The 17,325-nt window shown below is 41.8% G+C and overlaps 1 protein-coding gene across 2 annotated transcripts in view; it reads left to right on the top strand.

The window, feature by feature from the left end:
* The window catches only part of spns2 (SPNS lysolipid transporter 2, sphingosine-1-phosphate), a 40,181-nt gene that overhangs the window by 11,391 nt on the left and 11,465 nt on the right, over positions 1-17,325 (top strand). For both annotated transcript variants that reach the window (XM_077592712.1, XM_077592713.1), the window contains 7 exons: positions 992-1,057; positions 9,294-9,430; positions 10,650-10,801; positions 12,706-12,772; positions 14,810-14,952; positions 15,992-16,147; positions 17,049-17,238. In XM_077592712.1, coding sequence (XP_077448838.1) covers positions 992-1,057; positions 9,294-9,430; positions 10,650-10,801; positions 12,706-12,772; positions 14,810-14,952; positions 15,992-16,147; positions 17,049-17,238 — 911 coding nt within the window. The remainder of the gene's footprint in view (positions 1-991; positions 1,058-9,293; positions 9,431-10,649; positions 10,802-12,705; positions 12,773-14,809; positions 14,953-15,991; positions 16,148-17,048; positions 17,239-17,325) is intronic.

The raw sequence follows: 17,325 nt of genomic DNA, 5'->3' as shown, positions 1-17,325 counted from the left end.
CTCTCATTTTTCGTCATTTTTTGCAGCGGGGAAGAAATGGTTGCGGGTTGAGTATTGAGAAGAATAACAGTCCAATTCCTCTGTCGTTACTTGACCTTTTTGGGGGGGGAGTAGCGAGCATCGCCATGGCAACTGCTCTCGGTGCCGCCAGCTTCGTCTCTGTCTGTATCATTTCATCCTCAGCCACATTTTACAAGTCGCCTTTTTCCCGGTGGTCAATGCTGCGTGCGTGTCTGAGAAAGTGATGAAACAATTTCAGAGAAAGCAAGTGGAGGAAAGGGAAGGACAAAAAGAAAAGACGAGAAAGGAAGATTTTGATTTTCAAAAGCTGGCGTAAAGAGCATAGCAGGGCCTGAATTTAAAATCATTCAAATTTTTCATAGAAATTTAGATTTAGTTCTTTCTCCAGCAAAAAAAAAAAAAATGCCTATATGTATGTATTGTAATGATTAGAAAAATGTATTTCCCAAGCCTAGTTATTATACAGATTTTTTTTCCTCTCTCTTTTGCACAGCGCCAGTTGGGAAATAGCCAAATGTCATGTCATGAGATGTTCATGTCATTGTGGCATGAGAAAAATGCATGCTATGGCAATTTTCTTCATTTCTCCTTGGGTTACAGAAGGAGGCTTAAGATGCCTTCAAAGACCTCGCGGCTTCTCACACTTCAGGAACATTACGAGTCAATGATGCTTTACATCTGCGGGGCTGATGCGAGCCGCGGGCTATATTTAACCTCGTGCAGACGCTTGCTGCGACTTGCTCATTGTGTGTAGTGACATTAAACACCAAATTGGCCAATTATAACAGGCCACTGCAATTGAGGTTCGTGTCAATTAGAGGAGCGCTTAATTACTCAAGTGCAATTTGTTCTCAAAGATTAATTCAGTCAATCAAAATTTATTATGGGAGGTGATTGGATCGGGTCTTTTTCTATATGTATTTATGCAATGCCTCAGCCACAAAATCAAACATTCCTCTCCTTTTGACAGGTGTGGCACAAGATATCCAGAAGCAATTTGCCGTGTCGGACAGCGTCGTCGCATTGCTCCAAACAGGTATGTGTGCCTCCATTTTTAAAAAGAGCTTAAAAACATTCTCTACATTGCACCTACTATGGCTAAAAACAATTAAATGTACACTCATTGGTACATAGCGTTTTGGCTGTCAGCTATGTCAACAAGTGTTCAATGAGCTCATTGAAGTCCCTGTAAGTGTTAAAAAAAAATCATAATTTGTGCAGGAAAGGGTTAGCGGGATATGGTTTAGATCAGCGTTGCCTCACTTGAGCAGACGTGCAGAGTTAAGGCAGGGTTTCCTCCAATCCCGGTCCTAATGAATCCGCCTTTTGGAGGGAGATACTTTCTTTGCAAAGGCCTCTTATTGGAGGACAGGAGCCAGTCTTGTCTTAGCACGGCCGGAGAGTCATTTCAACACCATCAGTTTGGCTACACAAAGCCCCATTGAGGCCAAGCAGACCAGCGTGCGTATTTGTGAAAGACTACAGCCCAGTGTTTTCTCCCCTGCTAACTGCGGGTGACCTGAATGGTGTCTTGAAGACAAAAATATCCTCCGGGAAAAAACACTTGAGCCATGCTTGTTATTTTTTCCAGTCAAAAACCCATTTCATCGCCGCTAAATCCAATTTTCACCCTATTCCATGATCGCGTCCAGATTTTGCTCCATTTGGATGGTTTTCTGCTTGGCCTTTTTGACACTTTTCAAAGCAAATTAAGTGGAAGTAAAGGACTCGCTTCACGAGGTTGGGATGAAATTTTGCTATTGATTAATTCTGTTTGGATTGGACCGTAATTGGGGGTTTGCCCTCTATGTTACGACGACCTGCACTAACCGTAGTAGACCGGGTGTGATCCCCAGGTGACCTTTTCTCACGACAGACTGAGGAATGCTAGAGGTCTGGGCTGTGATCTGTGGGAGTGGGCGAGCCCACTAGCCTAGGTGTGAAGGAGAGGTTAAGGGATGATGTAATAAGTCCGGTTGGATGGGCCTGGTGGTCCTTGCAAAAATGTATGGGCAATTTTTGTAGTCCAGAAAGCAGAAAATATTTACTGTTCCTTGTGTTCCAGCTAGTACAGGGGTAGGGAACCTATGGCTCGGGAGCCACATGTGGCTCTTTTGATGGGTGCGTATGGCTAAAATCTGGACACTACGTCTAGAGTCGCTTTAATCTTCAATTTTTTTAATGAAACCTTTCTGCATGCATGCATCCCATTGATTAGGAACAGGGTAACAATTTTGTCAAAAGAATTCAGAGACTTTTTCTACTTTGAAAGTGATGAAATGACTAAAAATGCATGCGTTTTCATGTATTTTTACTTTTAGTAAATTCTGAGAATGGCTCTCACGGAATAACAATTGAAAATATGAATTGTTTATGGCTCTCTCTGTCAAAAAGGTTCCCGATCCCTGAGCTTGTAGCTCAAGGGTTAGCATGTTTGACTGCCAAGATAACATTGTGGTGTGGGTATTAAACCAGACCGATGTCGCCAGCATCCATCAAGCCTGGGTCCATGCCAATTACAGCATGAAATGTAACAATATTAATATTTTTGCAACCATTATCTCTAGTAAAAGTAAAATAAATCGTGTCAAATTTATGGTGAACGTATTATTTTTGCTGTATATTTATAATGTGTAATAATGTGTAAGTGTAGTAAGAATGTGTAATTTTGAGTTGTTTTACAGTGCCAACAGAAAAGAGAATTCTACCTCAGGTGTAGCTAAATAGCATACAAGGTTCCATTAGTCGTTTTTTAGCGCTTAGAAGACACTAATTGACAAGAGGTATGTGAGATTCTGTATCTATGTAAACACGTGCGTCATCATGACCTGGGGGTGGCGCAGCTTTGGCTCACTTGAGAGAGCTTTTATTTAAAAACGTGACGATTTAAGCCTCGAGCTCTCGGGTCTGGCCGTCACAATGCGGCAAAGCACTCACCTGCGCTCGACGGACTCGTCGGACAACGGCGCCAGCTCTTGGCGCACCTGCTGGAAATGGCAGGTCTACTCTAAAATGGCCCTTCGGCCGTCGGGGAGTGACAATTTTGGCGCAGCTGCGAACTCGACCGGTCCCCGGGGCGTGGAGGGCAGGAAAGGTTAATGGAAGCGGTGGCTCACCTGGTTGAAATTACCTTTGGTTGAAGGGGACTTTCTGGCCAAACCAGACTGAGACATTTGGGAAGTGTTGCAAAATGTGCATAGCGGCGTCTAATCCGCTTGTTGACGTGATTCATTTTCCTTCAGTAGTTAATGATTCAAAAGTCAATATGAATAATAATAATGTGTATATAGGTGTGTGCATATATATATATACATATGTGTTTGCTACACAATTATTATTGAAAACTGACATGTCCATATATGGACATATTATTTAGGCCACGCTTGTATACAAATGGTAATATTATGGCCAATATGACTCCAAATTTGATGTCCAAAATGAGGATGCCAAGTATTTATAACATTTTTTGTTGTCCAAATGACCAAATCTTGCCAATAAAAAGTCAAGGCAAACCAGAAATAATTCCTTACTAGATTAATTTCCCTTCACAATGTAAGCTGGCATTGTAATGATCTCCCACTGGTTGAGCATGGAAGCAATAATGGGGTCAGCTAAGATGGATGCGAAGAGTCCTAATGAGAAGTCGCGGCTCAAAAACAGCTCACAATCTGTGTGCGGCTGCCCACCTTGTCTGTAACACGATACTCATGCACAGCAAATGACATGAGCGCTTATAATATGGTGTCAGTCTGTCATTGACCTGCTATGTGAGCTTAAGGAATGAGGTCACAGGTGTTTCAGCACATTTTAGCCACTATTACGGCACCCATTTTAACCCTTTGACGGAGATAAATGTCCAATCTTTTTTGATCTTGGACGCTCTGTCATCCCCAAACCTTTCCCGTCTTCCCACCTTTTGTCCCCTCAGTAACTGAAGTGCTTAGCACGTCCACCTTACAGTTGTGGGATCCAGAGTTGAATTTCCAGCCTACTTCTGCAGGTATACAAGCAGCTTCAAAGACTATTTTCAGATTGTCTGCAAAGGCAAGTCAAACTCTGAGCGCTCGATCAGCTGTTTTACCGAGTCACAGCTGCTCCTATTTTGTCTTGACCGACACTTGGTACTGCTCTATCTCACTCTATCAGCAGTTTAGCAGCTGTTCTTGCCTTGTTGCTACTCCACTGGCACCTTTACAACAGTTTATACAAATAGAAGCAGAGAATGAAAACACATCTGTCTTCTGCCCTTTTTTATCTGCAAATTATTTTGAAAAAGTTTTAACACAATTTTATCGCCCCTGACCGCTCTAAACGCCCAACAGATTTGAGCCAAACAAACAATTGGCCGCCAACATATTTTGAACTTTTAAAAAAAATAATAAAACCCAATTAATCTCGGTGTGTCCCTCCCCCGTGGAACCCGAAATATAAACGATGACCTGATGATTCCCCAACATGTCTCTCTATATATGGAATATTTTTATAGGCCATGTCTCGCAGGAGGGCAGCTGTTGTCCATGATTGGAACGCTGGTCCCTTTCACTTTATGTTGACTGACCATTCGGATTCATACCCTGCACCTCAGATCCGTGAAGAATTTTAATTCCACACACCGATTCCTTCCTGCCGCCAAAACCTCAGTTAGGAACAAGCGCAAAAACACTCATCAATCCTGGACTTGACTTTTATAGCTCACATGCAGCCAGTGAAGGTCAAAATGATAGGACGGCGACTCATCAATGCATACTAGGGATGAGCAATATGACCTAAAAAAAATGAAAATTCCATTTTCTTTTCCTCCTGAGACCTATCCCTGTTTTCTTTATTCTTCGCACTTGTGCGCCCGCTTCCATTCCCGCTAATAATCAAAAGACGCCGCCGCGTCGCCCTCATTTCTGTCCGAGGCGGCCTGTAATTCTCCCCAGCTGCAGGTAGTCCGAACCGACCGCAGCCGTGACATGCACCGCCGTTCAGCGGCGAGATTGGATACAATCAAAAAGGGTTTAAGTGGGAGTTGGAGTGCATTTGACTGCAGCTTCTGTAGGAATTAAGTGTTCAGATCCAGGCGAGAGGGAAGGTATTTCCCAGGCTGCGTGTGGAGTTCAACACATTGGTAATCCAACACCGGTCAAGACCGAGCAGAGGGGGCTTGAAGGGTAAATATGCGGTAATCAGAAATTTGAGGAATGTAAGAATACGCGGGGCGCCACATAAAGGGGAATCCCGAAAGCGGAATCCTGATATGTGTGAATGTTCGAATGGAAGTCTCGCAGCCGCCATAGGACGTCTCATTAATCATTAGAGGACGAAACCTACCCTCGGCTGTACGTTTGAGGCAACGCGGTTCAGTCTCGGTGCACTGAACACCTTTTATTAACATGTTTAGTGGCGGTGACAGTAAAAGACGTACCGTCGTGAATTGAAAATCTTTAAATGCGCTAACGCCGCCTGATGGTTTAAAGCTAAGGCTCAGGAGCTACATGTGGCTCTCTGCTAACCTGTGAGGTAAAATATGGAAACCGACGCTGAGAGAGCTGAGCCCAAACGCGCCAATATGAGCATCACATTGGCACTGTGGCATTCAGTTTTATGTAGATTAATGCCAATTTAATGATTTTCTTTTCCATTAGACTATTCTTCATGCATACTTTCATTGATCCTCATTGAATAGCAACAGCGTAACAATGTTGTCAAAAGAATTCATAGTTTTTGTACTTTAAAAGTGATGAAAATGCACTTTCATGGGTTTTTTAAAAAATTGGGGTGACCCTACTTTGCGGTTTTTCATTTATCGCGGCCATGTCTGGTCTACAATAACCGCGATAATCGAGGGATTACTGTAGTCTGCCTTTCGCCTAAAGTCAGTTTGGATAGGCCGTGGCAACCCTTACGGAAGATAAATGAACGTATGAATGAATAAATGAGCTAAGGAGGAGTAGACGCCCAATCCATTTGAAGTGGGAGAGCCAGCCTTTCCACTGATCAGTTAATAATGTGTCGCCGGACAGACCAGAATCAAACATTGCATGCAAACATTTGGCATCACTTTCTACTAATTTTACACTGAAAGGGGAGAGAAGAGCAGCACAGTCAGTTTTATGTGGCCTCAGACCTAAAATAAACAACATTATATTTACGTCCCCTTCAGTCAAGTTACCGCTCACAACCACAGTAGCAAAAAAAAGCCCACTCGGCTCTTTCGATGTCATTTAAAATGCCCCCTTCTATATAAAGATTTCCAATGTGTCTTGTTTGTGTATTCATCTGAAACTTAGCCATAGACAAACAAGCCTTCACACACGTATTCACGCCTTGGACAATTTAGTGTCTTCACTCAACCCCAAACAGTGTTTTTTTCCACAGTATTTAACTCATTTCATGCCATCGACTGCAATAGACGTGCAATTTCTTTAAATCGTAAACACTGGTAGCTAGTTGGTGGCTAAATGAGTCGTCTTTTAGTGTTAAAAAATAAATAATTTCAGCATGAGAGTGTTAAATTAGCATTCGAGGACGTTCAGGAATTGCAAACCTTGTTTAATTTTGCATGACAATTTTCTTAATTTAAACAATGTGTGTCTGGAGAATCCAGAATTGGAATCCCTGCTGTAATTTCAGCACGTCTTTTCACAGTATGGAAGGAGTCGTGTTCACAGTTGAACGTTATGTTGCCATGGCGACCAACAGATGCCCCTCAGAATAGCAAATGTGGAATCTCACTGAGTACGCAAATGCAAATGCCTTTGGGGTGGGATTGAAAATCGCGGATTCTTGCACATTTTTACTTGTTGGCTGCCCCTGGCGCTTTAAAAAAATCAACTCATTTTTCCATTGACAACACTACAACTTTGTCAAATGACCACTTATGTTGACATTTGAAGTCTATCCTTGTCAACGGCAGTGAACCAGTTGACGTGTAATTAAACGATCGGGCGTTCTCTCCATGCTTGATAACCTTGTAATGACTGAAAGTGTTGAAAGCTACCGTCCGTCTTCACGGAGGAATTTACGATGAGATGAGCACTGACACACAAACCGGCCACGGACAGGACAAAGAGCTTAAAAATGGGACTGATTGACACGTCTAGCCTGCAGACATGTACAGACCGGCGTATTATTGCATGTGTCTCTCTTTACTCCTCACATTGTGTCACTCTCTGGCGTGAATGGTCAAATTCCTTCAGCTGTCCGCCTTGCGTTTAATTGTCACGACTGTCAGATTTCACTGAGCTGAAAGAGATCCGTGGGAGGTATTCTACCCCCGCTAAAATGCCAAAGAATTGTCATTTGAAAAGCATTTTTAATCGCTATTTTTTTTAGATGGTAAAACTGTGTTCGCGCGGAGGATAATTGCTGCAATTGAAGTTAACATTGGGGAAAAAATGCCAATTCCAAAAGTGAGTACTACTTTTTTTTAGATCATTTTTGCATTTATCAAGTAAAAAAAAGATGCCAATGCAACAAGTGAAACTTTAAAAAAAGCCCATGACATTTTAGAGATTTTTTATTTTTTTATATTTTATTTTGTAACTATTTCACTTCCAGAGAAATATTTCTACACTGAAACCTCAAAACAAGTTCCTAGTGAGATTTTGATTTTTGGTAGTGAACAGGAATCATGTCCAAAGCGGGTTTGCATGTCACACTAAATATTTGCCCAATGGCCCTGTTTTAGCTCTTTTTCTTCTTTTTTTTTATATACCACAGATGACTCAAAAACCATGCCAGTAATTTCCGTGACACTCTGTCCTCAGGATGTAAAATAATGCGACGGAAAATGTGGAATAGTGCCATTTTCCCTCCATCCTGGCAACTCTTAATATAACAGTCCACCCCTGAAATCAAAGTGTACAGCTTCATTCATTCTTAATGTGACATTTGCACACATGGCCTGCCGCTTTCTAGTCATAAACCATAATTGTGGGATAATTGTTGGATCCTTGCTTTGTTCAGCTCTAGCGGAAATCCCGAATAAAAGCAGCTAAGTAGAAACACTAAATGCTCCAACAAATCTGGCCCACTTCAAAAGCCTGTTCTTTTGTGGCCATTTCCACTTTTCAAACTATAAATCACGCTTCTAAAAGCAGAACGAGGGGCCGCATTTGAACCATTTCGCTTCAGGTGTGTCTCGTGTTTGCACTTGGCTGGCCAATGAACAATAGTACGCGTCTGGACACACCCGTGAGCAGAATGTGTCTGTATTTCTTCCTGCAAAGTCATGGGAAATAAAGAGACACTGCAAATGATGTCAAATCAAGCTATTAGTGATGTTTATTTTTGACATGCTGCTAAATGGTGGCTGGTAAATCCCTACGCGAAACAGCTGGCATGTTTGCACGAGTCTGTGTGGCAAATGGTAATGCTGTTTGGAGACATTTAGTGTTACACAAGCGTCTAATCACATTTCCGATTGGACATGAATAAAAAAATATGACTAAAAATGTTCTCAAATTGCCTTCAAATAAACAAAAAAATAACTCACTGACTTCCATTGAAAACATTCAGTATCCGATTCATAAAAACTGGGCTTTGAATGCTTATTTTTCAGGGCCATTGATGACATTAGATACACATTTTCAGTATCGATACCTGACATTCCTGCTTTTCTCATATTTGGTATGATATTGTAATGCAATGAATTCCCCTTATGCCTATTTTTTTTTGTAAATCTGAATGAATGAACATGTCACTTTTCTACCATATCACATGTTTTCATAATCAGATTTCTGTCTCTTTATCCTGTTAAGTCTGAGTGCGGCAGGGGTGCATATATATATCTTATGTAACATGCTCCCCTCTCCTCTCCTCTCCTCTGCTCTGATTTCTGGCCCACGCCACTCGTCTCGCATACATCTTTACGCTGACAACGTGTCAAAACAGCAGCGTGCCTCCTTCGCTTGTCAGGCGCAACATCGCTGCCCTCTCGAAAGACTCAAAAGTCAGCGTGAGAGGATTAAAAATGCAAAATCCGCAAGATCTATTTGCGTGGCTCCTGGCCTACCTCGAAATATTGACTCAAATCCCAGAGAATGGGGCCTCATTGCTGCCTTGCAATTAGAAAAACACATTTTAAAGCACTTACCTTACTTTCAATGGGACCGGCCTGCCTGATGTGCAGGAATTATTGATGGCGAACTGCAGTCTTTATGTGTGCGCATCATCTGATTCTGAACCAATGCCGCATTTTTTTTAAATCGGGATACAAAATATTTCTTTCCATCAATGCGACACTATTAAAATGCCCTTTCCCTTTTTTGTCTGACTTTTTACAGTGTTCATCTGCAGCTTCATGGTAGCAGCGCCTATCTTCGGTTACCTGGGCGACCGCTTCAACCGGAAGACCATCCTCAGCTGCGGCATTTTCTTCTGGTCCACCGTGACGCTGTTGAGCTCCTTCATCGGCGACGAGGTACGTCGCGGCGAGACGCCCGAACGACGGCGGCGCGTGCGTGTCATGTCGAAAGCGTACGAGCTCATTATCGACGATACGCTTCCGCTCGAGACGAGGCAAATGAAATGACAAGGCTGTTAGCTGCGTTTGCCTTTTTTTTCTTCATTTAAATGTCTTTACTTTCTATCCAATTAACGCGAGGTCTCGGTTACAAGCCTTTAGACGATAAGACTGCGGTTGGGCTACCCCTTGACAGTTTTGTTTTGATATCACTAAGAGGCTCGGCGCGCGTTCAACAATAACATAAGTCTCGGGGGTAATTACACGGGGAGATTAACTTCCTCAGCAAAAGGGTTTTTATGCCTATAACAGCGCGTAGTGTTTAAAAAGACCTCCACCAATGTAACCGTTTGAAGGGTAGCTATTTTGGTTTTGATATGCAAATGGGACAGCACTGCAAGAGCACCCTCCCCAAATATCTTGATTTCAAACTACTGCAATATCTAGCCAGGCCCAAAAAAACAGACTGCGTTAAACTTGAATGAAGGTTGCCATGGAAACGGCTGCCTCTGTTATTGTCATCACCTCTTTTAGCCTTTTAATGTGACTATTAGCATCTATTTAAAGATATTAAAGCAGAGGTGGGTGTCAGACTCAGGTTGGTTTGCGGGCCGCGTTAACGTCAACTCGATTTCATGTGGGCCGTACCATTTTAGATATAATATTTAGATTTTTTTTTAATAAATGGATTAAAAGAACTGGATTAAAAGCCCTGAATATTCAGTTTTTTATAGATCTAAAACAATGTTTATTTGAGCTTTTTTAAATATATTTTTAGATTTTACAAAATGATTTTTGAACTAAAACCACAGAAAAAATGGATTAAAAAATGACAATGATTGATTTAAAAGGGGGAAAATCAGGAAATTTAATATACATCTATACTCTTCATTTTAATTTGATCCTAAAACAGAAAGCCCGGGCCACACAAGATGATGCGGCAGGCCAGATTTGGCCCCCGGGCCGCCACTTCGACACGTGTATTAAAGTGTACTGTTAAAAACTAAAGTTTATGATATACCTAAATGATATCAGACATTCAGAATTAGACCATTAAACTGTGGCTCTAGAGTCACATGTGGCTCTTTTCATGTTTTTACTGTGCAATTAAATGAACTCATCTCTAGATTGAGTCCATCTCTCAAATGGAAACATTGTGTTCTTTCCGTCTCCCCAGTATTATTGGCTGTTCGTGTTATCGCGGGGACTGGTGGGCATCGGCGAATCCAGCTACTCCTCCATCTCCCCCACCATCATAGGCGACTTGTTTACGAATGACAAGCGCACTATGATGCTCTCCTTCTTTTACTTGGCCATTCCCTTGGGAAGGTAAGCTTCCGAAAATGCTCTCTCGTGATTCACACGTCCTAAAAACAAAATAACAGCACGATTGTTCTTAAAGAAGTATTTTGCACACCTAGTTACAGCTGTGTGAACATCTCCCACGCAAAGAAAAAAAAAGGTTAAACTCCAAATGCTAGGGCGTGGAGACTGGAAGCATTTAAAGATCAAATCTGCGGCCGTTTCCCTTTTTATCCAATAAGAAAAAGGACTACAGGGAGAAAGTAAACAAAGTAGAGTGATAAAAGATGAATGGAGAATGGGAAAAACTGCCTTGAGGACTAACGTTATGCACAGCGCAGTGCGTAGCAGCTTGGCGAGCTCATGCATGAAGATTCCCGCAGTGGTATCAAGAAAATGCTAATAGGAAGAGAACTGTGTGCTTTACTATTTCATTGAAATGACATAAATATCATATGGCAGCAAAACAATGCTTACGTAATCCACTCGCGGCTAAAAAGTCAAGCAGATTTATTTTTCAAGTGATATAAATATAAATAAGAAGTATTCTATTATACAAGCGGATGGGAAAAGCTACATTTAGACTTAAATTTACTCAACATTTGAAACTACATTAAGCCTTTAATTGACTTTATGATGTATATATTGGAACTATTGGTTGCTAGGAATTAAGGTTATAATCAAAATAAGAGAATTAAGGGAGGAAAGGAACAACCAAGATGATTTTTAAGTGAGGAAATCTTTCAGTCTTGGTAAACTGCCCGGCAACCCGCACAACAAAAGTTGAAAGTTGAGTCAAACATCCTATTTATTCTCTCCTGAGGTTGTTGTGACTGCTTTGAGGAAATTACCAAAAGAGTTTCAACCCATTCAAAGGAAGTTGACTTTATGTTTATGCCATTTTTTTTTTTGGCCCAAGGGGACAGATTTATGGTTAATTGACTGGGTTGTACATTCCAAACATGCTCTGTGTGCACTCTGATAAGATTGGTCCTTCGCTGCCAGTGAATTTAGACCTTATTTCTCCCATTTAATTTGAACTCCTGTGCTTGCCAGGATATTTTTTTTATAGAAAGTGTAGTCACTACAACAACACATACTCTGTGAATACTGCGCAGAGGTGTCCTAGTCGAGGCGAGGAGCAGCCACATCCGGCATGCCACATAATTTTGTGCACTCTGTAAATACATCAGCTTATGTTGCGCATTGAAAAACCAAAGTTTCCGATTGTTTTATATCAAAAAATGTCCAGATTCCAAAAGCATCTTTTTGCAACTTTTTAAAACTGATTTTTTTACTAGCTTCAAATTTTCCAAACTGGTTAACCCCAAAAAACAAAAAACAGACAAACATATTGTACAGTAAGTTTGCCTGATGTATTAGTTTTCATTTTTAAATCATTATTTTTTCCATTTTTGTTTCCTGCTCCACAATTGCTAAAATAAGCACTAAATTGAGTACTGCTAGATGATTAACATAGCGCACCCTAACTTTTTACCTTTCTTTACATTGCACTATACACAAACAATTACACGTAAATACGCCAGAATTAGCCAAACGCTAATTTTGACACTCTAATTTCAGGTTTGGGCCTGCAAAATAAATAATTAGTGCATAGAATCCTGGGTATCTTTTATTTAGTTGTGTGTATAAAATTTTACAAGGTCATCATACATTTTAAATGGTTTGGCAGACATAATGGCCTTGTGAAATAAACCTGTCATGTGACATAATATACGGAATGTATACCTGGGCCGGTTGTGAAAGAGTTAATTAGGCTGCAAACAGGATGCGTTTTAGTGCTAAAGCGAACGGCTGGAAAACAAGCACGGCAAGCAAACTCGGGATTATGACTCGCATACTTTGTATAGAAATAACATCCATGTGTCAGTGGCGTGTGGCTGACGGGCACTTGTGCTGTTTTCTTGCAGCGGATTGGGTTACATCCTGGGCACCGGCGCCAAGTTAGCGGCGGGAGACTGGCACTGGGCACTGAGGGTAAGGGCATCCACGGCTACATTGCACACAAACACCACACGACGGATTTAGAGCCCCTCCCGCAGTCGCCGAGTCGGGTTCACAGGGGTCGCCAGGGCGCGAGGAAGTGACCGAGCAAATGGCGCCATGGGCTAAACCAGTCATGGGCGCGTTGACGTCAGATTCTTTCGAAAAACTTGGCCCAAAAGATGCCGTCGCTGACATTGACGGTGATAGATGTCCAATTCTTTCCATCTGAGAGGGTTGGTGATTTCCAAGATTCTGATGCAGGGGTGTCAAACTGGTGTCCCGGGGGCCAGGTATGGCCCGTCGCATCATTTTTGCATGGCCCGCCAATCGTAGGCATCCACCTCATGTTTTCCGCTAAAGGAGAATTGTTCCAGAAATTGGATACTTAATATTTTATTATTATTATTATTATTGTTTGTTAAAACTGTAAATAGCAGTGAATAAAAATTTAAAATAAAGGAATGACACTGTTAACAAGTATTTATATGTTATGATAATTAAGCTTTGACCAATATTTAATAATCGTCCCTCTTTATTTATGCTTGCTATTCAGTTATTTATTCAATCTTTTTAACTGTATTGATCTATTGATTATCAAATTAGATGATGATTGATTAACAGACTTTGAATCCAGTTTACTGTTTTTCCACTTGAAATAAAAAAAACATAAATATACATATATTGGTCCATTTATTACATAAAAAGGGTGAGGAAAAAGTCAATGTTATCTGAATTGTACAGACATTTTATTTTAGAAAAAAAAAACAAGACAAGGTATGTGAACGGCTTGTGCGGGTCATTAAAAATGACGCAGTGGCTCAGTTGTGGCCCCCGCGGCACCAGGTGAACACCCCCGTTCAAGGTCATCTTTCCAAAAACCCAGAACAATCATTCCCCTCACGGAGCGACTTGAATTTAAGAGAAGAAAATAAACATTTCTCCGGCAGGTCACAGAGGATTCCTTTTGCATTCCAGGACACGACGGGCACTGTGTCGGTTTCGGGGAAAACAGGAAGCAAATTCCTACAGGTCTTGGTGGAACATTAAAAACGTAACAATGAGCAGGGCACTTTGTTCCACCTTGGCCACGGTGACATTCTGGCAGAACAATTCAAAAGCCAATTAGTCATTTGTGTGGCATGTGAGAGGAAAACAAATGTGAAGGCATGAAATATGTTTTCACCAGCGGTATCCTGCTTTCCGTAAAAAAAATGATTCCGCACAGCTTCCGCTTGTTTTGGGCCTCCGTCTTCCCGCAAAATTCCTTGTTTGGCTACCAAATGACGTCCAATCCATTTTAAAAAGGAGGGCCTAATAGATAAATAAGAATCAACTTCCAGTACACTCTTTTAGGCACTGATGATGTTATGTTTTCCTACCATTTTACACGCACAGCACTTCCTGCTCACTTTAGCTCAGCAGTTAGCACGTTTGACTTCCAAGACAACAGCGTGGGTTGAAATCCATACTGCAGAACAATGTGAAAAGGCTTCAACGTGATGTCAACCAACATCAAGACTGGTTGAATATAAATTAGACGATAGAATGTAGCACATGTGTCAAAGTGGCGGCCCGGGGGCCAAATCTGGCCCGCCGCATCATTTTGTGTGGCCCGGGAAAGTAAATCATGAGTGCCGACTTTCTGTTTTAGGATCAAATTAAAATGAAGAGTATATATGTATATTACATTTCCTGATTTTCCCCCTTTTAAATCAATAATTGTCATTTTTAATGATTTTTTTCTGTGGTTTTAGTTCAAAAATCATTTTGTAAAATCTAAAAATATATTTTAAAAAAGCTAAAATAAACATTGTTTTAGATCTATAAAAACTAAATATTCAGGGCTTTTAATCCAGTTCTTTTAATCCATTTATAATAAAAAATATTCTAAATATTAAATCTAAAATGGTCCGGCCCACGTGAAATCAAGTTGACGTTAACGCGGCCCGCGAACCAACCCGGGTCTGACACCCTTGTAGCAATATTACATTTTTAAATGTTCTTATTTTTATACGACTCTTCCAATAGGTGTCTCCGGTTTTGGGGATCACTGCCGCAACCCTGATCATGCTCTTTGTTCCCGAGCCAAAGAGAGGAAGTGCCGACCAGAAGGGGGGACGCATCAAGACCAGGACGTCGTGGGTGTGCGATATGAAGACGCTAGCTAAAAAGTAAGAGAATGGGAAAATAGCCTGACCTGGAAAGTTTATTTCAAAATAGAAAAAAATAGTCTTTTAAAAAGCATGGCGTCGATGCATGTGATTTACTGGATGGGATCCAGATTTGGCCCCCGGGCCGCCAGTTTGACAACCCCTGCCTGAGAGTCATGGAAATGGCGAGAGCAGACACAGTAAGTCTTTGTCAATCATTGGCCGCCACCGCTCACACTGCTCAACTGTGAGCTTGACAGTGTGCACTTTTGTCACGGCGTGACCTTCGCCGGCCATTTTTCTTAAAATAGCTTTGCCACGACATAAAGTTTACGTCACGACGCTGGTTTATGGAGAAATATATTTTAGGTGGGGCGCCCGTGTTCTTGGTGGGAGCAAAGGTGCGAGTGTTTGGCAACACAATCTTCATTCAGCACTTCTGCAAGCCCTTTTCAATGGACGCTTATTTTTTGTCTTCGACGTAAAGCTGTCAAGTCGGGCTCCATTTGAATTTATTCACCCGTGAGCCGGGAAACGGCTTTTAAATAAGGCTGTCGCAAATCATTATTTGCATAGTCCATCGATCACCAATTTTGGGGGGGATTAGTTTAATTGAATGTTTTTATTGCCATGATACAAGTATAAGGAGAGTTAAAGCTTCACCACAAAGTGCACAAATAACAACAACAAACAAATAAATAACAACAATATATCATCAATAAATAAATAGGGAGGTGCACAAATAACACAAACAGACAGATAAATAATAATAGTTATGTTTGACCGTTTTATTTGCTTTATATTTGAGCTAGTAATGAGTCCAAAATTAGGCACTGAGAAAAAGGGGCCTCTATCCTTGTTTTTCCAAAGCAAAATTAGATGTTTGAAGGTGTCTCATATTTTGTGTGTCTCCCATTTGAAACATCCATTTTTTTCTTGCCAGTCCTCCCAGTTCCAATGAACGTTTGCATGACATCTAGTCCCAAGTAAAACATTGTCAATGGAAACAACTAAAAAGTAGTGTAAAATAAATATCGGCCGTCCTCCTCTCTGTGTCCAGTCGCAGCTACGTGTTTTCATCCCTGGCATCCGCCGCCGTGTCCTTCACGACGGGCGCGTTTGGGATTTGGATTCCCATCTACCTTGCCAGGGCCGCGGTGGTGCAAAAGACCGCCGAGCCATGTGGGACTAAAGAGATCTGCAGCAGCAAAGAGAGGTGAACACAAAATATTATTTCAACTTGCCTTGCACCCTTTCACCCGTCCACCTTTTCACTATATAAATATAGCACGTCAGCAAGCAATGTACCCAAACAGTCAAGCTGTCAGCGTGATACACGGTCGATTGGTCGCCGATCTTTTGGTCGCCGGTCTTTTGGTCGCCCGGAAGGTTATTGATAATTACCATTTAAATCGTTGCTCAAATTCCCTAAATACAAACTGCGAATTACTATTTAGTCATACTTAATGCCCTAGTCATTATTAGGCTAAAGAAAAGCTCCAAATTTCCCGGACTTTTATTGTTTTTTGTTGAACTTGTTAAGACCCTGACTGACGTAGCTTCTTAAAGGGACAACGCATGTACATACAAACTCTTATTATACACTCACACGTCGGCTCAGTGAAACTGCTCATGGCCATTGTTGGCTTTTATTCATGCGTAGTTGTTTTACCTTGTTTTGTCGTCGGTCTTTTGGTCGTCGGTCTTTTGGTCGCCGGTCTTTTGGTCGCCCTTGGTCGCGGTCCGGGCGACCAACAGACCACGACCAAAAGACCACGACCAAAAGACCACGACCAAAAGACCACGTCCAAAAGACCGACGACCAAAAGACCAGCGACCAATCGACCGCACACGCTGATTGGGCATCCCGTCCCCTTTGGAGAATTTTTTTAGACTTTTAAGTGTGCCCTCTGTGAGTCAATATGTGCCGCGTTGCATTTGTACGCTTTTTTATTGCTTAAGGGGAATTGCAATCATTAATAAGGGGAGAAATTGGTCGAGGTTGACAGGTATGCTAGCGGGATGTTGTCATTAGTGTCCCGGATTACTAAGAAAAATGTGCTGATGCCGTCCAACTGTTCCAGATCTTTCGACTAACTGCCGCTTCTCTCTTCTAGTCTCCTCTTCGGCGCCATCACTTGCGTCACGGGCCTTTTGGGCGTGCTCATCGGAGCCGCCACCACTCGACTTTGCCGGAAGAAGACCGTGCGAGCGGACCCCCTGGTGTGCGCCGTGAGCATGCTGGGCTCCGCCATCTTTATCTGCCTCATTTTTGTCGTGGCAAAGAAGAGCATCACGGGAGCTTACGTAAGAGTCTTGTGTTTTCAATCAGCGATGTCACAGATCCGACACATTATCGGTATCGGCACCCGATGCGGCTATTTTTTTATTTCG

This window comes from Stigmatopora argus, chromosome 22 (genome assembly GCF_051989625.1).
Source record: "Stigmatopora argus isolate UIUO_Sarg chromosome 22, RoL_Sarg_1.0, whole genome shotgun sequence".
NCBI classification, from domain to species: Eukaryota; Metazoa; Chordata; class Actinopteri; order Syngnathiformes; family Syngnathidae; genus Stigmatopora; species Stigmatopora argus.
The sequence above is the reverse complement of the archived record's forward strand: the minus strand, read 5'-3'. Positions and strand labels throughout refer to the sequence as shown.